Source organism: Ammospiza nelsoni, chromosome 3, assembly GCF_027579445.1.
Source record: "Ammospiza nelsoni isolate bAmmNel1 chromosome 3, bAmmNel1.pri, whole genome shotgun sequence".
Lineage (NCBI taxonomy): Eukaryota > Metazoa > Chordata > Aves > Passeriformes > Passerellidae > Ammospiza > Ammospiza nelsoni.
In genome coordinates this window covers 36,885,879-36,909,656 of record NC_080635.1, presented here as the reverse complement: position 1 = coordinate 36,909,656, position 23,778 = coordinate 36,885,879, and the positions used below count along the sequence as shown (strand labels likewise).

The following is a 23,778-nucleotide window of genomic DNA, read 5'->3' as shown; positions in this document are numbered from 1 at the left end:
GTTAATTGCATTTTTATAGCTAGAGTACCATCATAGGTAGTGATGTTTTTAATATAAAAAAATAACCAAGAAAATTTTTGACTTGTTTTAAAGAAAGGTACTTTATGATACCAAGCTGGCAATAAATACTTAGAACACACCACATGCATACAGGGAAAAGAGGATAGGATCCACTGAAATATATAGATGACCTTCAGATACAAACTATTATGTTTTATTTTCATTACACATCTTTCAAAGTCAGCTTTTAAAACTTTTGAATAAATTAGCATGGAGTTCCACGTAATTTCTGAGAGCTTGTGTTTCTTTGGGTTATTATTTGTTGTTTTGTGTGCTTTAGCATTTTTTTTTTGTTGCTGATGGCTTCGGGTATTTTAAATTAAATTATTAAAATTATTCATTATATAAATAGGATTAGCTGCATCTCCAACCTAGATATGAAGGAGCATGAGCCTTGTGACATACAGTGATATAACAAGTAAGGAAGTTGCACGTTTCAGCTCCTTAGCACTTCCCACAAAAAAAAACCAGATAAAGATTTTCTGCATTTCTACTCAGTTATTATTACAAGTTCTCACAAGGAAAAGGTGTGATTTTATGTCATTTTGATTGCCTAGCAGGACCAGCTAGACCATAGATCAATATCTATACATGGAAGGTTTTAAGTGCAACACTCTGATCCTCCTGACACCAAAGAATAGGTTCTGAAAGGATAATTATAAAGTCTCCATAGTGACTGAATCCTTGTGATTTCTGTTCATCAGAAATTTAACTTCCCTACTTATTTTCCATGATGATACCAGTCCTGGGAGTGACTTCTAAAAGCTATTTACACAGAGCAGATCTAGGCTAGTGGCACAAAAGGTGAAAGACTGCATCAAATATCATGCAGATACCTTTGTAAGTGTCTCCAAATAAACAAAACAAAAAATATTCATCATGACAGCAGCAGATGCAACGAGACATAGAATTTGACATGAAACACTAGGAAGAATGCTTATAATACCCCAACTCCTCAAATAACCATTCAGGAATGATTTTTCAACTAGATGTCCTATTTCTCTTGCAAGCAATACTAATTCTTGGAAAACAAGTAAGACCTACCTGTTAAACATCAAGCTTTTTCAAAGTACAGTTATTTATTCCATGGAAACGTCACAAAAAGCCACAACAAGCCATAGGTTAGTTTGGTCCAACCAATCATCCTCTTAGACTTTACAAGCAAAACTTACCTGTAAGATTAATCTGCAGTTTTGTTATGTCTTTAGCCATATTGAAACAGTGCTTAGCTTTTTTATATTCATAGTAAAACAAAAAGGTATAGGCAGACTCAAGATGGAACTGAACTGCTAAGTGCCAGCTTTCACCACCTGTGAACAAAGCTTCTGCTTCTGTCACTGCAAATTAAGAAAAAGAAAAGAGATGAGAATGCAGTTCCAGAGAATGGTATTTTAAAAATACCATTTTAGCAATCTACCATGAGAGAAAGTCTGTTGCTCTTTACACCTTCACACCTTTAAAAATTCACTAACAGTGTACAGAAAATATATGTGATTTAAAGCATTTTTCAAGTTTTATATCTAAGGATTATTACCAGAAAAAAGTCCAATCTTTGCTTATATTTAACAGCAAAGTTGAAGTGGGAAATATCACCTCTGCAGAAAATAAACAACTCCAATTGTATTGGACCTTCTAAAGAACATAAGAACAAAATATTGAGCTAATACCCACCCCTTAAATACAAAGCTTCTAATTAAAGTTTCAACAGCAGACCAAGCATTGAATGGTGGCTTAGGATTTGTAAGACATTTTCTGTTTGGCTGCTTTTTGTGTGTTGAGTTTTTGTTGGTTGGTTTTTTAAATAACTATTGACTTCCTGAGTGATAAAGACCATGTTCTTCATCTGAACTGGAAAAAATACATCTGTGAACAGATCTGAAGTGTTTGAGAAAGAAGACTTGAATTTTTTCATTCAGCATAAAAGCATTTGCATTTCCTATATATTTAAGTTCTATCAAAATACAGTAAGTTACAAGAGAATATTCCTGTAAATACAGACATTAAGTTGAAAAATATTCATCTGATTAGTCTTAAATGGAAGTGAGTTTTGTGCTTCATGCTTTATTTCTGCATTTTGCAAAAATATTTAGATAATAAGAATTCCAAAAAATCGTATAGCATCACAGTACTTAAAAAGGACTGGTTACCCAGTTACAGCACTGAGGTGGCTTCTGATGCTTAATTTTTCAAATAAGCTTTATTAATGATGTTAAAAAGTCTTACTATAAAAAACAGTATTATCAAGGATTTTTTAAACATTTTCTCTAATTTTTAAATTTTTTTTTAAATTTAGAGATTGGCAGTCAAATCTAGCATGAAGAGATTTTATTGTTCAAACCTCCTAGGCTTTTTTTTTGTTAGTACCTGTTAATCCTTAAAACCTTTCACTTAAAAAGCTGCTAAGTCTGAATATAGTTTTTACACAGCTTTTTTAATTCACTAAATCAAAATTTGCATAGATAAATCCTGCTTAGTAACAGCTTTTTCAAAGATGAGATTTACTTTTTTTTTTTAAAAAAACCACAAAGTAGTAATTTAAAAATATTACTCCAAGCCTATAAAATATTGGACATGCAAGTACAGGTGGAAACCACACAAAACCTCAACTTTTGAATGGAGTGACACAAAATAATTTCAAAGGAAAAAAATCATGTTATAGTGTTTAATTGTGCATTACAACTAGATTTTCCACAGCTAGCAAGGTTCAATGACGTGAATACAAGATTACTTGTGCTAAAGCCATAGGTTGAGCTCAAGTGGCACATTGAGAAGCAGTCACAGCCTAAATCGCATTTACTCACAGTGCTTGATAGGCTTAGGTACTTTGAGACTTCAAGGACCTTTGAGGAAAGCTTCACATCATTACTAGTACTGATGCAGTGGCCCAGAAGCACTGATGTCCCAAATTTATGACATCCTTCTGGCACCCATACCATGTCTGGCACATGGCCAAAGGAATGGGAAACTGCACCAAATCCCACTGGTTTTGCTTAATGGCTGCTTCAGAACAGCAGGGAATCCTTGCAGCTGTCTTCTATTCAGGTGATGATACTGACCTAACACTTGAGAAATTGAAGGTCTTTTTCTCTAGTAACACAAAGTTTTCTTGAGAACTTGATATAGACAAGCAAATAGGTGATTCAAGACACTCACTCCTCAAAGACAATAAAAGGTTTAAAAGTATGTATTTTATGGACTATGAAGGTACTTGATTGAAATAACAGATGGCTTCAGTGAGAAAATAAACGGGTAAGAGCCACTCGTCAGCAACAACTACCAGGAAGAAACTCACTGAATATTCAGGTGTATTTTACATCATGTATCTCTGAGAACCATATCCAAGAGTCTCAAAACAAGTCACTGTCAAAAAACCTTTGTCTACAATCACATTTTCATCTGAGAGACTGAAAAATAGCATGTGCCTTACAAGTTGATATCAACTTAAGTGAAATTCTGCTCCCTCTCTAGTCATTGCAGTTACCTAAATGTCTGATGAGCATTTTAACAGTTATGACAACAAATTCCCCTCCCCTGTGATATCCTAAAAGAGATGCTGCAAGCCAATAAAATAAGTAATTAGAAATATACCTTGTTTTATACAGGCCTGGGCAAGAGTAAATAGCTCAGGTGATCTCTCCTCCAACAACTGCTGGTGAATATTTACACATCTTAGAGTCCACCAAGGTAAAGTCTGAAAGAAAATATGGATACTTCAAGTTCATAACAAGTATAGCCCTTTAAGAAAATAAAATAAAAAAACTAAAGTGGTTTTAAAATATAGACTTTGTGATCTATTCAATTCTAGTTTTCAAAAATCAAACCTGTCTAAAACAGCTGTTTTATTATTAAAAAAAAAACATAGCCTAGCATAAAGATGAACAGATCCAGGCAGTTCTGTGGTGCTCCAGGGGTTTTATGGATTTTCCCTCTATTAATTCCTCTAACTGCTCTTTGAACCCTGCAAATCTTTAGTACCACCATCTGGTAAGAAATGCTGTGAACAGCAGAAAAAAGGAATACTTGCATACACTTATTTTGGAGCAGTCACTTGCTACTTTGATTTCATAGCTCCTGACTCTTGTAAAAGGAAAGGACCAAAATAAAACCAAAACCCCAAATCCAGCTGTTTCTTACTTATCTTCTTTTCTGTCACATAGATTATTTTAATAGAAAGCCATGATCTCATTCTTCAGCAATCTTCCAGCCTGAAGAGTCCTAACTATTTAGTTACTGTTTGTATGGAAGCCATTCAGTATTTCTGATAATCCACTGTCACCCTTCTATGCATTTTTTCCTGTTCTGTTTCACCTTTTTTTATTTCTTCAGGTGGCATAATTTAGCCTGAGAGAGGCAGAATGGGAGCAGAATTGCTCTTGAGAACACATTACAATCCCAATTGATAGTTCTAATGTCTGTATGTGAACTTCAGAAGGGCAAAGATGTTACTGAACTAAGCAATCACTCCACAGCATGCAGAGCTGAACCACAGCCCAGGAAATATCTGATTTTAGAAAGCTGTGTACACTAACCATAAATTCCCCACAGTCTATTAACCTCTTCTCTAGTTGCCACAGGAGAAAATGCATGGGAAAGTTAATTTCAATACTCTAGTCTCAAAATTATACTTAAGATTATAATCTGTGAATGTAGAGTACACCTCTACAGAGGCTCTTATGATTGTTATTTGTTCTGGTGCAGCTAGCACACCAAACATTTTCTATGAAAGATGTTTGATTGTTTCAGAGGCACCCATCTTCTGGACTTTTTATGCAGGTATACTTATGCTCCAGACTGACCTAAGGGTTGTGCAGTATTCAAGCACAAACATCTAAACTAATTACATGGAGCTGATGCTAATGTCCCTAGATCGGAACTATCAAAAAGAATAATAGCATCTCTTTCCAAGAGCAATGAAAGATGACTTTTGATATCAAACTGGACCGAGTAAAGCACACAAACAGGCTTCATGAAAGAGGTCAAATCCCAACATTTCATCATTTATTTAGAAATATAATCAATTTAAGTAACAAGTTTCAAATTACTTGAGTTTAGCTTTATACAATGAACTATTAACTTTCCCACACAATGGAGTATCCAGTTTAATGATACAATGTCCTGAGGCCTTATGCTCACCACTTAGAAATTACAGAATCAGCGAGAATATATTTTTAAAGTTTCAGATAAACCAGCTGAGCTGTGTACAGTATTCTATCAGCAATGTTTTCTGGGAACCAAGTTGAAAACTTACGGATTATTTTTAAGCATTTACTCTTACATGTGAAGTATCATACAGGGGTTTATTAATGCTCTAGATAATACATTTTGAAGCATTTTACTTTGTTTTAAATTTATGTGCACTACTATTAAAACAGCAAAAGTATTAAGAGGCCACCTTTGAATCAAGCTGAAAAAAACAAGAAGGGCAAGCTTTAATTGCTACATCAACCTGTTGATGAAAGTACTTCCTATCAGCTGTTGCCTTTGAACTAGTATTCAAACTTAATGTAGACAAAAATAACTGAACCTCAACCCTGTAGAATAAAGCTCCCCATTATGTTATTCTTAGGGGAGGCATCAGGGGAATTCTCTATACCAGGTACATTTGCTGTTTATCTGACTGACCCAGTTGCTGAAATTCAACAGCACTCATCTGTGAATAAGAGGGAAAACGATGGAAGAACTTGGCTTCCAGAAACGCAGTACAGCCAACATCTCCCACACAGTTTAATTCATCACTCTTACAAAGACCCAGCTGGGAATGGTTGTTGTCAGCCAAGCATAAAGAGAGGCCATTTTGATCTCTAGCCAAATTCTGTTCAGCTGGAATTCAATAAAAAGAAGTTGCTGCTGTTAAAGGTCCCTTGCATCCAGAGAGCCCTGCTACCAACCAGGCTGCTGCTGAACTACAAAGGTACAGAGCCTCTAAGAGTGCTTCATCATGTCTGCTTGTTTTTAACACACAAACACAACACAGATTTAGAGTTAGAATTCATACAGTAATGGTTAACAGTATCAAAAAACTTGTTAAAAAGGGTATAGGGACATGTAAGCTGCATTACTGGGCATTCCCAGCAACCTCCTGACAAATAATATCACAAAGTATAAAGTCTGGATAAAGTTGCTGTATTAAATTTTCTCATTTTCCAGCTAATGAAGACCTCTTTCCTCTTTTTTAGGGAAGACAGTGAGTAACTAGCTTATCTTTAAGAAGAAGATACTTGTGATTAATTGAAATCACTTTGTCCTAACTGTTTCTTAGAGGGAAGAACCTCAGGGCTACAAGGAAAGAAACAGAAGTCAGAATGATTCAATGAGGTACAAAGAAAAGAATGAGAGAACCAATTAAGCAGTAGCTTGTAGTCATAGTCATTAGTCACATACTTCTTACCTGGAGAGATGTGAGTTTGTGTCTTGAATTCACAAGGATTATCCTGGCTATAAGCAGCAAAATAGGATGAGAAGTCAAACTATAAACTGATTCACCATCTAGAACCAGCATCTTCAGAATAGCTACATGCAGCATTTTTGGCTAAAAGAAGGGGGGAAAAAAAGACAAGTTTCAGGAAACTTAAGTTTATTAAAAAAATAATGTAACATAGAATGAAAAAAAAAACTATTAAAGTATTTAGGGAAAATGTCTGTTCAAAACATAAAAAAACCCAAAAAACAAAACAAAAAAACCCTAAAACGCTGTCTCTAGGAGTCTCAACCTTTTACCAAATCATGGTAAATTCTACACTATTTCTTGCTGTCCTGATACATAACATCAATGCAATCTGCAGGACACCGATTTCCTCCCACCTGAAACGCCATGTCATCCAGTCAACTAACCCCAAACACATTCCAGTAATACATTCATTCCCATGATCTAAGGAGAAAAGCTTGGTAAATCCATGCCATTCAATTTGCAATCACAGAAACAAAATTTTATAATTAAATTAACCTACAGCACTGAAACACACTAGATATTCCTGCAGTGTTGTCAGTATATGTTATGTTTTCTATCCCCAGAGGGAGCTTCCTGTTGGAATGGCATCAGAGCAGCAATATCAGAGCCCTTACTCCCTTTGTCTGATAAATAAAAAACTCTCTCTGCTTTGGATGCATTCCTGTATGATGTTCTCTACAGTAACACTTTCACTTAATGGCCCTGAGGTGGCTCTCCAGGGACTCTCAGTGGTGACTGTCACCTCATCTGACAGTCACCTATTCTCCCCTGACTTTTGACACAATGAAAGCATTTGAGCAGTTTATCTTCAGGCTCGGGGAGATATCCATTTATCAGTCTATTCCTGGCTCTCATACGACAGATTTCCCTAATGAACAAAAAAATAAGGTTTTAGTTTTCAGTTGTTATAAAAGGGGCAGCAAAGGGGAATGGAAAGGAGAAAGCAGAACAGAAGGTTCAATGACAGCTTGCATTGAAGTCACTTGCCTGGGAAAGATTCTGAATCAGCCTACACAACCAAGCTATAAGTTACTCGAATCACATTTCAGCTTTTCAAACTAAACAAATAATTCCCGAGTTATTTGAAACTCTTCTCAATTCCTGTATCAACAGGTTCTATCAAAGACAAAAATTGTTATGCTATATGAATCTCCAACATCACCTTTTAATAACAGAGTAATCTTTAAGTTTATTCTGTTTAATAACAGAGTAATCTTTAAGTTTATTCTGTTAAGTTTACACTGATTTACTATGGGGTTTTTTAGTTAGCATTAGCATTGAAAATACTTTTACTTTGCAGACAATGATTTTGGACAAAGGGGAATTCCTGTATGACATCACTTCAGTCATTTCAATCCCACTGTGGAAAATTATGATCACAACAGTCAGACAAACCTCTTGAGAATAAAGGAAAAAAATTGTCAACTGGAAATACACTGGATCTGTTGCACCTCTGGCCATTCAGAAAGGAATAACCTTATCAACATCTGTAATTTTGAGAGGGGAAAGTCATCAATCAGTACTTCTAAATATTAATTTTTCAAATACACACATAGTGGGACACTCAATACAGTTTTCAGTTTAATGTAAACTTTTTCCTATCTGCATGTTTTTGATTCTTTCTATAATTAGAGTAGACCACACTTAAAATATCCAACAGGAAAGCAAAGGAGATTTGTTATAAAACCTTTTTCAGAAACAGCCTTGCAATGCTAGAGTTATCAGTACTTGTTTAAGCACTGTAGTAATAAATTAATCTCAAATTCACATTTCAGGTCCTTTCACCACAAACCTCATTCCTGCTAATGTAACGTTAACAAGGAATGAGGGAGGAAGAAGGGAAAGTTGAGATGACATATTACAGCCTTGACAATAAGCCAACAAGTCCCAGAGCCAAAGAAATGCTATCTTCTATTTTAACAAATCTATATGCTTTTTCATGAAATAAATCCCATCCAGAAATGCAGGCATCCTCTACCAGACAAAGTTTAAACCAACATTCATTTTTCCAGCCTGTATTATCCATGCAGAATTCACTGCCCTGATGTAGTCTTTAAGGTGAGAGAACAGCTACAAGTAAGAAGATACTTAAGGTGTTATGGCTTCAAGGACTGTAAAGTTAAGAATAGAAGTCCACCAAAATCTCAAACATTGGCTAAGAGCAAAAGGAAATTCTGAGCTTGGGTTCTTGTGTTTAAACACCTAAACATAAAATGCATTGAACCTATCTTGTAGCTCCAAAATTTCATGTATCTCAAAATAGACACAACCCAAGATTTGCTAATATAATGCTCCTTAGCCAGTAAAGCTGGATTAGATTTTTGAGTCTTTCTATTCTTCATCAAACTTATCACAAGGTATAATTATTTTATTCAGGAGTAATTCTTAAAGCACAGACACATTATACTAGATAATTACTTCATAACATATGCAGAGAAATCACTGGAGTAGTCCTCTAGCTTCTGCTGGACCTGCAAGTGGTTCTGTTTGACCATCACAAATCAACACACAAAGTACATACAAATTAAGCTCAATTCAAGATCAGTATTTTTTAATCTCTGAAGCACAGAGATTATTTGTTTTATACTCAACTTACAAAGAGTAACTTAATGGCTACTTTTTAGTTAGTACTACTAAAGCCCTGAATCAACTGCAAGCTGGACTGCATTCCTGTGTATTTCAATTTTCACAGTATTTCAAAAAGTATTTCCCTTCACAACTGGAGCCACCTGAGTAATGATAAAAATCAGAAGAAAGCTCCTGCCATTCACATTCAATAGCTCTAAAAATAGAGTGTATGAGAATTTTAGTTTAGGGAATTAGTGTTCTTTTCTTGCTAATGATAGACTAGAAGCAAAGTGAGCATTCAAAATGCTTTTACTTCTATATTGAGAACCACTCTGGCCTTTGTAACATTTCATCAGCTCTTCCTGTCTTGGGGATCCTTCCCCTGTATATAAAAATGTAAGTGCAGACATAAAGAAAGAGACAAAGCCAGGCTAAAGGCTTGGGAAGACTTGATTAAATGGAGGCAAAGGTGGGGTGTAGACAAACAAATGATCAGATCAGGAAGCTTCTACCTGTGGCTACTAAGCAATATATACTGGGCTTCTCATATTTTTAAAAATACAAAGACTACTCCACAACAATTTGTCATTTGGCAAAGCTAAGGTGATCTACATTTCAGATTAACAGAGGATGTACTGAGGTTACCTGCCAAAGGTTTGGTCCTTGAAAACAGAATTCACTCTTTACACTCTAATGCAATGGAAATACTGCTTTTGTATATAACTTTTCTCTGTTATGTTTATACTTTTCTCTTCAGCTTTCTGAAAAGGAGGCAAGATTACACAGGAGGCTGTCCCCAGTTTTACAAGCCAAATCACCAACAGGTAACCTAGGGAAAGCTGAGTCCAGATTAAAGATAATCATGGTGAGCTCTTGCTTGAGAGCACTACAAGTCAAAGAAGTACTCTGGTTATGAAAGCTCTTGTTCATAAACCCTCTCTTGTTCATGAGGTGACTTTGCTCTGCTATTAAGGGGGAATTTTTCAAGTGACTGCATTAAGAATTAATTTCTGCATTAAGATTCCCCCTTCTGTTATATATTCATACCAAGAGAATGCAGGGCAAAACTGTAGGCAATTTTAGCAGACTATCTTTCCTTACAAGACCCTGCCTCCAGATTTAGCCTTTATCATGCATCCTTACGTTCCCCACAAGAGGGAGAAATCTGCATAACTTTCAAAGCCTATATCTTGCTGGTCAAGCACAGATTTTTTTCTTCCTAGCTAGTGCATGCTAATAGAAGCCAAGCATCTGGGCCTGAAAAAGGAATTCGCAACAGACTGAATTAACAAGACCAAGGAATCACACTGGATTTGAGACAGCAGTGCCACACAGTACATTAGTGTTTTTCATATTAATTATGACCATGACTAGAGATTCCAACCGAAGCATGGCAATATTTCAGTCTCTTCCAGCAAAAGGATCAAATAATGCATAAAAGAAGGAGTAGTAAAAACATTTAAAAAAATAAATCATTAAACTGTATTCCAAAACTTATCCTTTGGATCAGCCTGGAAGCTACAAAAAGAAGAGCAAGAACTGTTGATAGATGTATTTGGAGAACTCCTACCAGTTGTTTACAGGTATTATCAATTAACAGATTGAGATCTTCCAGATGGAGCTTCTCACTGTTACCAGATATATTCTATTTGTGAATGTGAAATCAGACAACAAATAAAGCATCGAGCAGCTTGTCCTCTCAACATTCTTAATCAGTGGTCTTCATTAGTACTACTACACATAATTTTCCAGTTCATCCACTAAAAATACTGAGCTCAGCTGTATGAGGTAATACAGAGAAGCTCGGAAACCTAAGGCAGAATAAAGATGCTCCAACTTCAACAGTTTCATATCTTTTATTCCCTTACACGCAGAGGCAGCGAAAACTTTCTTAAGACACAAGGAGCCCATTACTATAAGCCACTTATTTTAAGCACTGAGCTCATTAATAATGTGGTAGTCTAACCCCAACAAGATCAAAACAAGAACTGCTAATCCACCTTAACTAGAATTCAGTATTTTTCATCTTTTTTTACCACATTCACTCATTAAAAAATGCAGCGTGGTATCGGTCAGACTATTCAGTGGTGTGATAAAGTCTCTCAGTTACTTTAGAAAACTGAAATACATCTAATAAGTAAAATGCTACTTTTGTGTGGACTCTGAAAATTGCAAGTGAGTTCTGCAGGACATGAACCCAAATCTTAATAGAGTAAATGAATATAACCATAGTTTAGAGAGAAGGCTAGACTGAAGGAGGAAAGGGAAATAATAGACACATACTCATTAATATTGTTCATTGAAGACATCCAAGAGGCCCCACTAGCAACTCATCTTAAAGAGGTTATTTTATTTATTCTTCACTAAAATAACTGCAGTCTCATGCAGCCTTACTGCACTTGTAAGAAAAGACGTTATCTGGGAGCAAAAATGAAGCTATGTCACTGATCCAGAGGTGAAATTTCCAAGGACAGAAATGGCAGCAGTTATATACCCTGGAAACAAAGACTAATCCAATAAAGTGTTCTGAAAATAAGAGTTTTTAAAATATTCATTAAATAAATGAGACATTGTAAAGGTGAAATTTAGTGACATTACTTAGAGCACGCTAAAAGTAACACGAAGATGTAATTCTTTAACCTTGATGCGGGAAAAATCATTTTAGTTTGAAAACCTAGAAAATTGATGATCTGTTTAAAAAGGGATTGTATCAGCCTTGATGACAGAATATGGAAGGTTACAACAGACAGAGAAACTTAAGAGTTCCATTTTTAACCCACATTTTCTGAACATCTGTGTATGCACAAAAGGAAAGTTGGATTAAAGGAAACAAAAAATGTCACTATTGAATGTTCATTTTTACAGAGTGCTCATATACTAAGAATCCTTGGAATGAAAAGTACATAAAGAGAATTCAAAACATAATTCAAAACCTTCTGAATTAAGACTTTTAATAAAGAAGAGACCCGGATATTATATTTTAGCATGTAAGTGTGTAGTGCCCTTAGGAAAAAAAAAATCAACACAAACAAGTCAGAAGACAATACAGATAACAGTAATAGAAATAAAGGTAAACTTCTGCCTGAATGCATAAATAGCTAAACCTTGAAGCAATATGGAAGTCTCCTGGAGCCCTCATTAGAAATAAAGTCCATTTTCCCTTATAATCTCTTGCCAGTGTAGTTTCTGCAATACCACCCCTGCATAAGCAAACACATTTCAAAGCATCACACTCCCAGCCACTGCAGAAACATAACAGAAACCAAACAGGAGATCATGTATTTCCTTACTCAACAGGGAATTTGTATATCATTCTTCCAGACATTAAATGAAATTGCCTGGAAAAAAGGAAGGATTTGGGGTGACCTAATTGTGGCCCTCCAGTACCTGAAGGGGACCTACAAGAGGGAGCAACTATTTACGAGGGCATGTAGTGACAGGACAAGGGGGAGTGGCTCAAAACTCACAGGGAGTAGGTTTAGGCAAGGAAATTCTTTGCTGTGAGGGTGCTGTGGCACTGGAACAGGGTGCCCAGTGAAGCTGGGGATGCCCCTTCCCTGGAAGTGTGCAAGGCCAGATTGGCTGGAACTCTGGTCGAGTGGAAGGTAATCCTGCCCATGGCCAAGGGCTTGGAACCGGGTGATCTTTAAAGTCCCATCCAAGTCAAAACATTTAATGATTCTATAAAATGGTTAATAGAAATTATGAATACTGTATTTTCCAGGTCTATGAACTCTGTCAGTGACAGCAATCCCATAAGTATCATCTTGGGCTGCAGACTGCATTAGACTGCAACCTGTGCATACACACTAACATAGAATACAGAGTTCTCCAGTAAACAGAAACCAAAATTTGTAAGAATATCATAATATTTAATATAATGAACAAATTATTAGGTTTTATTATTTTTACTATATACAAAGGCAAAATGAACTACTTTTTCCTTCAGAGGTAGCACACTTCAAAACTTTTGCTCATTTCACATCCCGAAAGGTTTAGTACACTTGGTTTCCACTGTTACTTATTTAGTCGTCAGAAGACAAGATTTGAATTTCAAGTATCAAAAATCATGCAAAAAATAAGCCTATCTATACATACTGTTGTTGTCATTATATTGCAAAGGTTCCATGTTGTTGCCCCCTTATTGCAAGAGTTTTGTATCTCCTTGATGTTTCTTGAAGGCATCTCCTCTAATCACTGACTCTTCCTTTTCCTGCAGTAGCCATCTAACTCCAGTTCCCCCTCAACCAACCAACCCACTAATTCTAAATTCAAACTCATGTATAGATTCAGCATTAACAGAAACTACTGATATGTTCTTCACTGACACAATGCAGCAATCAGTATTTTACCACAGCTTTAACCCCAAGAGAAAAATCAAGAAGCAGTGCTAAAATCCCATGTGAGGAGAGTCTGGACTGTGGTACTGCCATGAGGAATAACACACACATCTCACTAAAAGAAGTTAGGGTGTTGATTAGTAATCCACATAAAACGATAACAAAATAAATAAAACTGACAGGCTGCAGTTTCATCTCCCACATTCCCTTCTCTTTCCAAAAGCTCTATATAAATTAGCATTTTTGTACTAATATTATCTCCACTCACTTGGCATTCAGGAGCATAACAGGATACTGAGCGCACAAACCTACTGTTACCATCTGCCAAACACTCTGCTATTTGCAAAATATGCAACTTCTACCTTTCCTTAAGGAGGGGAAATTTCTAAGCCATTTATAAACATCTTTCTTCGATTCAGCTAAGAATGTATCCCAAAATAAACACATAAAAAAGTTTATTGATTGAAAATGCCCTTTGAGTAAATGCCTATATTAAAGATACCTTCTCCATCCAAACCCAACATTTCCAGCAGGAACTAAGTACAGAAACAGTAACTACTTTTAGGACACTGCTGATAAAACTGAAGATGCTGCAATAGCAGCTGGTAGGATTGATGATTATGGCAATTCATCTAGCACCCCACCTTGCAGATGTGTCTTCTCTGACACAGTGCTATGGTTACTTGTGAAAAGCAGTGACAATAAAAGGAGAGCTTATAAAAATCCAAACCCACCTCACAGAATTTCTGTAACAATGCAGGTGGCAAAAAATCCTGAAGCTTTAACTGAACAGGAGGCCCAGTCCAATTGCTTTGAACGAAGAGTTGCAAACTCCCCACACCAAGCAGAAACATCAGCCTCTGCCTGCAATACAGATAAGAATAGCAATTAGCAACATATTACATTTTCACTTAAAGCTACAAGACCTGATTAAATCTTGTGCTAGCTCAAAACCCTCAGCTTTACCGAAAAAACAAAACAAACAAACAAAAAAAACCAAAACAACAAATAAACAAACCCCCCCCCCCAAAAAAAATCACTCTCCTATGAGGAGGGTTCAATGAATGGAATATTCAAGAATGCACATAGGAAACTAAAAGTCCTTGAAACATGTTTGTTGATAAAGGTTGAAACTAATGCCCAACATCTTGGAGGTGGAGCTTATATATTTCACAATTTAAGGCTGTACATAACTACCAGAGATCAGAAGACTAGCAAAGGATGCAGATAACCCAGTATTTGCATATTGCATGGTTGTTATAGTTTCTTACTATACATCTAACTCCCAGCATTTTCACAGAGAAAATACTGCATTAGCATATGTTCCAAAAGAGCACATTTATTTTTGTTTTGTCATAACTGTTTATTTTCACTCACTCTAATAAAAAAATTAAATCAAAAATTTAGAATACTCCCTCCAAGTTGGTTCAGATACTTTGGCAGTAAATAACATCATAATGGTCTTTATTTTAAATAATAATAATTTATTGAAAGATGAAATTAAGAGATTTTGCTTCATTTCTGAAACTAGGTATGGCAAAATTTTCTTTAACTACAAGACTAAGCTCATTTTACATTACTATGATTTCTTTAGAAAATAATCTATGTGGTCTGCAGAAGGCAGGGCACAATCTCTCTGAATTTAATGGTTAATTTAACAGGTGTAGACTTTTGAGATTTATACACAAACTTCTTGTTTGTTTTATGATACCTTAATAGCTCAGAGCCTTATTGACTTATATTAACACATAGAAAATGGGTCTCCTAACTACAAAAAGTTACATTTTAATTGTGCAGGTTTGATATAAACACTGGTATGTTAAGGAGCATAATTGAAATAGAAAAACCTAGTCCTTTCTTTTTGTAAGAACAGAAACTTAGAGATGTAAGAGTGCTCCAATCAAAGCAAAAAAATAAAGTGTTATACAACCCCTTAAAAACAAAAGTAAAATAGAAAAGCCACACACAAACAAGCAGCTTGTGGGCAAGAATGCAACAAAAGATGCAGAACAATAGGAAAGCAGGGGTGGGGAACATTTAACTGAAAATTTAAAAAAAAACAAAAAAAAGCAAAAAAAAAACCCCAAAACCATATTTCAGAGAAAAAGGACTGGCATAAAGAGTTCCTGTCGAACAAGACAAGGTAACATCTCCTGGCTGTCATTATTCAGCCAGTAACTATCTGCTAGGAAATATGAATATATGAATACATAACCAAGATCACCATTAAACTTTCAAATAACTCAAGATCAAGAATACAAAGCACTCACAATTATTGTATGCTAAATTATTACCATTACACATGAAATATCAACACTGGTATAAATTTCTTCATTTTTCTCCCATGATAAGTTATACTTCAAAGCTTCTGAAAGGTAACACAGAACAATCAACCATCCCTGCACTGTGATTTGATACTCCAGTCTTTTGAAGATAATTTTCATTATTTTATAATTTACTGTTTCTACTAGTAACAGTTTATTTATTTATTTTAGCATTACTGATATCTATCTGGAAAGCAAACTTGCTTGTAGAGACAGAGTTTTATCCATGCAGAATGCCTCTGGAACAACTGATAACCAAATCCATCACTTTGGCTGGGATACCGTTTTTCCACTGTTTAATTTGTCATCACCAAATTAATTTTTTTTCCCATTTCAGATTCGTGACCAACTCCCAGTCTCCTTATCACTCACTCTGTATCAGAAAACAAATTTCAAGCTGTAATCCCTGCAAATGCTGAACTCCCTTGCCTATCCCCTGGTATTTTTTCCCTAGAGAATGCATTCTGTCTCCCCAACTGCCCTTCACACTCACAATGCAGATGCTCACCTCCCAAAGGCTGCCTGAAAAGCAACACAGAGACTGCTGCCAATGTCCCCCTTGCTAGGGCGAGCTACATAATTTATTTTGCATTTATCTTTAGATATATGTATACATTCATCTCATTTTTCCTTTCTCTGTGTGAATGGGGGTTGTGCTGCCTTTTTTTAACACTGTTTACACTGAGTCAAATCATTCTTCACGATACAGAATCACATGCTTAATAATCATATTGCTGTATCAAATGCTGTTCAAAAATAAAGAACAATAGTGCATTTGTATTTCCAAAAAAAAATGGATGTGCATACAATGCTAGAATTTACAAACAAAATAAAAGAAAAAATATTCAATAGCCAGGTTCTGCTTAAGAAGTTACAGGTTTCTGCTCTTTTTAGTGATGCCATAAATTGAAAAATAGTAGCCAAAAGTAGTCAGTGTCTAACTTTGCTATTTTTTAATTCATTAACATCAAAGCAAGATGCAGAAACAGCAAGGATGTCTTCATTTTCAGTTTTCATTCCATACAGCACACCAGTTAACCAACCATCAGATGTTCCATGGGAAATACCATTCAGTCTTCAATTTGGGAAACCATAACAAGCTTTATAGTATGGACTTCTTTTTCCAAGTATTCATTTATATGTTGAATATGTAGAAGTAGCAAATACAGGCTCAACAAAAAACAGTGTTAGAGCTCATTTCCTTGTTCCTTTAGATTTTGGAACCTACACACTATTTCCTTCCAGTCTTTTGAACCAAACTGTATGCCAGGCAAGGAATGCACCTTCCTCCTATGGAGCTCAGGAAAAAACAAAAAAGACATTCCCCTTCCGCACGGTTAACACATATCCTATGGCTTCATCCTCCAAATTTTGCTGATTAATCACAGCCATGAAGCTACATTTTCTGCAGAAAATAGCTTTTAAGCATTGAAGTGAGTAGCAATAGCAGGAAAAAAGTAAACAAAAAAAAAATCCTATTCAACACATTTACTACAAGGAATGCTTATTTTTTAGGACATAAAGGATTAAAGTGCCAATGTGTCTGGGGCAGGGAAAAGAAGGCAATCAGTTAAAAGGGTAGAAAAGTTGCACCAATTTTTAAAATGCTGCTAAGTAATTTTCGTTAGAACCATGGCTTTGAAAGTGGAAAAAGTTACAGAGAACTTCTCCAAAGAAGTTACCATCTAGATACAAATTTTGAGATGTTTTGCCCTCAAGCTGCTCAGTTTTAACTTCAGAAAAAAAACTCCTTAAGAGTTCTTTTAACACTATTACAAAACTGTACTTTGCACTGTTTATATTGTGCAAAAAAAGGGTAAGATTCACATTATCCAACTTTCTCTTTCTGATTGAATTCGACTCCTACCATGTTTTTACATCCCCAGAATTATAACTTTCAATTCAAGAAAAAAAATTATTTTTACTTATCCCATCTACAGAAAGTCACAAGAAAAACAGTGTCTTACTGAATTTTCTGGGCTAGAACTTAAGAGGTTTGCTGCACTTCCTTTGAATCACTCAGTGGAAAAAGAAAATTATATTTTAGGCATTAAAAAATATAGAACCCCCTCCTTTCCATCATAAGCAATGCAAAGTCTGGATGCAAAGGTTACATAGGTTCCTTCCATAAGGCCTTCACAGGACACAGAGTCTGCAGGTAGGAAAAATAACTATGTAACACACTGCAGAAAGTCACCCGGGACCAAGATAGTACACTAAAATAGGAAATTACCTGTCTTTCAGACAAGCAACTTCGGTAGAAGTTTTTGTATAAGAGAAAGCCACAACTTAGTTCCTTCAGCCCCCAAAACCTCTTAAATTATTACTAATGGAGCTAGAAAAATTCACTTGGGTGCTACAAACAAAAGTTTGTAGTGTTTCTGGCAGACACTGACAGGTTTTGCTTTCATTTTGAATAAAACTTCAGGCTATCATTTTGGGCAGAAAATCCTCTGTCTGCTTCTGAAATGCTTAAATATTGCAGATCTGCCTCCATATATTCTGGCAAGGGGGCTTCTATTATAGCCCAGAGCTGTAGAGCAACAAAGAAAAACCACAAAGACCATAGAGCTAGAGTGCAAGCAGCCAAGCAACAAATTCCTTTGCTGTCTGCAGCAGGAGTGCACTATAAAGTTCCACTGATACAGATTGTGATTACTTTCAAGAAGCTGAATGGCTTGAAAAGGCAGCAACACATATTTGAAGCAATAATTAAGATCAGGATTGAGTGTGTTTCAAGTCCTGACTTATTTTTCTCTCCTTATCACATTATTCAAATTACCACAACAGAATCTAGAATTATCAAAAAAATTATCCAGCTAATATTTAATAGTAACAGCACAACAAAGTAAGGTGAAAAAAAGAAACAAGAAACACCCAACAAAAACCACGCACAGAAAAAACCTCGGAACACTAACTCAGAAAGCAGGAGTGCATTGTATTGTGCACCACACCAGAAAGTGTGTCAAAAACTCATCATGATCATGAACAAATCTCAGCTCAGTTTTTCAAACATGCCAGCTCTTTTTTTTTCTCTGATATTTTAGCAAAAATTCTTAGGCTTATGTGTGTCATACCAAAACACACATATTTGGATTCTGCCAACACTAACTGGTTAAAATTACCTTCCTCTTACTTTTATTCTTTAATCTTTACCTTCTCTTATCTTTTGGTGAAATTTTTCACCTTTTAAAATACTATATATGTACATATATATATATATACACACACACACAACACATGTATAGTTCTCTGCTTCTACTATCCCTAGCATGCTAGATTTCAGTCTGTTCATTATTTACATAGCAAAATGTGAACAGTAAATGCAAACTCTTTAACAGCAACAATTAACACATAGAGTACAATTAAGAGAGACTGTATCAGAGAAAGTCTTGGGAAGAAAATAATTAATTGATGAACAGTATCCATGAGTAACACCTTACTGGTTTTTACATTAGGAAGAGTAGGACAACCTCAATATAAGTCAGACTTAGAAATACAGGCATTGCTTGCACAGTAACATTACACAGTACTTCAGGGAACCACATAAATGTAATACAACATTTCAGAGAGAAAATTGTTAATTGTTTGATGATATATGGCAAAATGAATTTACATGTGTGACTTCTTTACATCAGAACTTTCTGAGGTAATCACTGTAAATAAAGCTAATGTCTTCAACAAACATCATTTGTGATACAAAAAATGTATCACAACATCATTGTTTCTTTCACTGGACAGTAATGAATAGATGCCCAAGGGAGCAGGGGGAATAACACAAGAAATTTGTTTTCTGCTTTCCTGTCAGTACAAGGATTTTGAAGGCCCTATACAAATTCGACATTTTTAAAATGCCTTTTGTAAAAATCAAACATAGCCTCTATTAGACTTCCATATAATAAATAATAATTTCCACCTTTCCACGTTATCAACCTCTGCAGAACAATCCAGGTATGCCAGAATCTGTTTCTCCAAGTAAGTGTCAATGTTCTCCTCTGTCACAGAAAATGCACTGAAAACATTCTGAACGGCTGAATTTGAAAATATTGCCTCATATTTCCCATCAAACATCAACTGCAGTAATGATCCACTTTCTGGAAGAGAAAAAAAAAAACAACACAGAAATCAGTGTAAACTTTCAAACATTTTTGTCTTTCAAGACCTATTGAACATATTGAAATGAAAATATCTACCACTCCCCTACTAAAGAATGTATTTTCATTTCCATTGCAGGGAAAGTGCAGTTGCACTGAAACTCAAGAGCAGCACTAGCAGGTGTCACTTCATTCAAAATAATTTGTATTAAAGTTACAGTGAAACACAAACGAGCAGATGAAGATAAAACAAAATTTCAGGAAAAACAAATGGATGGCCTTTTAAAATACTTCAATTATAACAGTAGGATGTTCTTCCTTCAAAACATTTTAAATTAACAGTAAACTGCTATAGATAAGACAGTAATGTCACAGACCAGAGAATCTACTTAGGGGAAATGCAACAAATAAAAATGATTCAATATTTGCAGAGTTCAGTTAATAAAGCCTTATGCAAAACTGCAGACACTGCTCAGTCCTTCATTTACAAGCTTGGAATACTGACAAGCAATGGGCAAAGAGATTTTATCTTTACAAAAGAATTATCTCCTATGGTAACACTACTACCTCAACGAAAAGCCTGCACTTGGAGCAGATCCTTAGGGGTAACTACTAAGGTGGATTTAGACCCATGACTGTCTCTTAGGCCTGATTTCAAGACAAAGGGAAGTCAATAAATGCTATATATTTCTAAGCAGCTTCAGATTCATCAAGTTCTTGACCCAGGCTGCAACTTTATTTACAGAAGTTATCTTCAGATATGCTACAGTGCAATCAATGCAGCAATTGTTGGAACAACCTGGCTATGTTAAAACCTACTATCCTTGAGCAAAACCATTATCTGCCTACCCTGCATCTGTGGCCACAGCTCATGCAGATGCACTAACTGGTTTCTGAGCAGATGATGTAGGTGTTGGTGATGGTTCAGCTGAGCAAATGCAGAGGTCTGCACAGGATAAGTGCCTCACTGTCAATCCGTGATTCCAGCTGGGGATTGCAGCTCCCTGAGCTGCACTAACATCAGCAGCCAGGTAACCAATTTAACACTGGCACAGCTGTGGAGCCACACAAGCAGCAGCTGTGCAAAGAACTGAATTGAACACCAACCCCAAGCCCATCCAGCTAAACAAGGACTTTAAATTTTACAAATACAGGAACACAGAGGGCAGAACCACCTTCAATAACAGCAATGGATGACTCTGTAGTAATGGGTGACAGAGACTCACTCATTCTAAAGTCCCTGCACCACGCTGCTGACTGAAGCTTACTTCAGTTCTCCACAATGAGCTACTGAATGATGTAAGAGACAATGTGTGTCGTGTATTATTTAAAAATACTTTAAGCTGTACATGGAAGGACATATACAGTGGTACCACAATGCTGCTGACATCATGCCCTCACAGAGAATGGAAATAACAAGAGGCTTTTCTCCAATCTGTGCTTTGGAGAGACTCTATCACCAAATGACACCTTTTCTATATTGGATTATAGTTGCCCAGACAGGCAATGGTGTAGTTTGTAGAATAACTATGGGCTGTGAGGACATGTTGATGAATGAGGAATATTGAGGTTCTTCTCTTTCCAGTAACATAACTGTCGCATGTAAAATCTGCTTTTCACTCTGTGTGCAGCTTTTTATAGGACACTATACAAATTCAAGGTCACAACTTTTAAATTCATTTTCAGGATCATCAATAGGAAAGGTCCATGTAAATGATGACTAAGAATCATCACAAACCCCACCATTTTCTATCTCCACTGCAAGATGCCTTTCTTCAACAAGTTTTCCCCACATCTTATAGCAGCATACTACTTAAAAGCTCCTCAAAACAAACCAAAGCTAACAAAGAATCCGACCAAAAAAAAAGTAATCAGAAAAACTCCATACCACAAACAGCATTGTTGAAAAGACAGATGTGAGAAATGTCAGTCACATCAGCTACCATGCCTGGACAGTACAATAATAAAGGTCAATTGAAAAGTCACATAAGGAAATTAGTCCTGTATGGCTCTTTTCCAAAAATCAGTAAGTGCTTAGGTAAGGATAAAAGAGATTTTCAATATGCTACAACATGGCACATGACTTGAGTACTTCAGTCTGCCTGAAACATGGAAGCACCTTTACATGACAAGGGTTACATTCTAAGAGCTGCTGCGCTCCCCCGCAGGAAAGCTGCGTCTAACCAAGTCCCTTCGACAGATTATTTTCCATTGATCCCTCAAGCAACTGTGACCGAATAGCTAATAAATATAGAAAAGGCAGCTCGTGCCAGACTATCCTTCCCACGTTCTGCTCCAAGAGCGTGTTCCACCTCACTGCCAAGCTCCAACAGGCAGGCAGGCAGGAGCCTTTCCCTCGGGAGGCGGCCGGAGGGAGCCCCTCCGTGCTTCCAAGCCTCCCGAGTGCCGGCATCAGGCGGCTGCCGGGGCGCCTGCGGCCCCGAGAGCGGCCAAGGAACCGTGCGGCGGCCCGGCCGCAGCTGCCGCCCCAGCCCTGCCCGCAGCGCCCGGAGCTCCTCCAGCCTGACAAGCCCACGGCCTCCCCCCGCCACAGCGCGGGCAGGAGCCCCGGGGAGCTCGGCGAGGCTCTGACAGGCGCCGCAGGTGAAAACGCCCGCGGGAGAGAACCGCCAGCCGCAGCCCCGGCTCGGTCCGGTGGCTCCGGACAAGCACAAGGAGCGGGCACCTTCCCCGGGCCGGGCCGGGACCTCCCCTCACCTGCGGCCGCGACTTCGCCCTGCTTCCACTCCAGGGACTCCGCGGCGCTGAGGAAGCCCCTCAGCAGGGCGCGCTCCAGGGCCAGCATGGTCCCGCCGCCCGGGCCCGCCCCGCTTCCCGGCACCGCCGCGCTCGGGGCCGCGATCCCCGGCACCCTCAGAAGCGCACACGCCGCCCGTGCGAGCCCTCAGCCCATGTGCGGGCAGCGGCCACAGGGAGCCGCCATGACAGCGGCGCGGGGCACGCCGGGAGGGCGCGCTGGCCCCGCCCCGCCGCGAGCCGTCGGCGTGAGGGGAGCGCGGGCGCCGCCATGGCCTGGGAGGGCGCTGAGCCCCCCGGGGCTGGCACTGAGCGCTCGGCCACAGCTTGTGAGGGAGCGGGGGTGGGCGCAGGCACGCGTACGTATCCATATGGAATCTGCCTGGGCTGTTCCCTGAGGAGAATCACCGAAGGGGTCAGGTTAGAAGGGAACACGGGGTGTCAGGTGGTCCAGCCTCCATCGTCCAAGCTCCCTGCTCAAGCAGGGTCATCCCAGAGCACACGGCACGGGATTGCATCCAGGCGGTTCTGGAGTATCTCCAGTGGGGGAGAATCCACAGCTTCTCTGGGCAATCTGTTCCAGTGCTCAGTCACACAGTAAAGAAGTTCTTCCTCACATTCAGCTCGAACTTCTGTGTTTCTGCCCTCGGCCTCCTGTCCCATTGCTGGACCCCACCGAGCAGAGCCTGGCTTCTTCTCTTGACACCCTCCCTTCAGATATCTGCACATCCTCTGGGGAGAATCCTCTGGGATCCCGGGCAGGTGCAGGCTGAGGTGCTCAGGGCAAGCAGGTCAGGATCGTGCTTTGGTCTATGCCCGTGTTAATTTCAGCAGCTGTCCAAACACAAGTTTGATAATATTAAAATTAAAATTCCTATTGTGAGATTTTGTGCTTTTTATTTTCAAGGAAAACCACTAAAGTAACATTTTCTGTGAATAAATAGTTGCTAAGTATAATTCCTTAGTAAAAAGAAGGAATATTTTGCTGTATTCCTCACCACTGCCAGTTCCCCCACGTGTAGGGTTTCACCCTTACAGTTCAGTTCTGGGAGCATCTGGAAACATCTGGAAGCTGCAGTAGGCATGTGGGCAGGAGTACCCCGGCAGGAATTAGGGCGCTCCTCCCTGGCACTGGGCTGATTGGTACTGCTTATGTAAAAGATCAGTTGCCACAGACTTACTGAAAT

At 37.8% G+C, this 23,778-nt stretch overlaps 1 protein-coding gene across 3 annotated transcripts in view; it reads right to left on the bottom strand.

Moving 5' to 3' along the window:
- TTC27 (tetratricopeptide repeat domain 27) overlaps window positions 1-22,776 on the bottom strand; it is a 111,475-nt gene extending 88,699 nt beyond the window's left edge. For 2 of the 3 annotated variants that reach the window (XM_059468298.1, XM_059468299.1), the window contains exons 1-6: window positions 22,553-22,776; window positions 19,657-19,834; window positions 14,151-14,280; window positions 6,449-6,589; window positions 3,649-3,751; window positions 1,233-1,397 (exon numbers count right to left, since the gene is read on the bottom strand). In XM_059468298.1, coding sequence (XP_059324281.1) covers window positions 1,233-1,397; window positions 3,649-3,751; window positions 6,449-6,589; window positions 14,151-14,280; window positions 19,657-19,834; window positions 22,553-22,640 — 805 coding nt within the window. In that variant the 5' untranslated portion in view covers window positions 22,641-22,776. Of the gene's footprint in view, window positions 1-1,232; window positions 1,398-3,648; window positions 3,752-6,448; window positions 6,590-13,174; window positions 13,285-14,150; window positions 14,281-19,656; window positions 19,835-22,552 lie in introns of those variants that run through there. The other variant, XM_059468300.1, reaches the window with a different exon arrangement.
- Window positions 22,777-23,778: the final 1,002 nt, after the last annotated feature.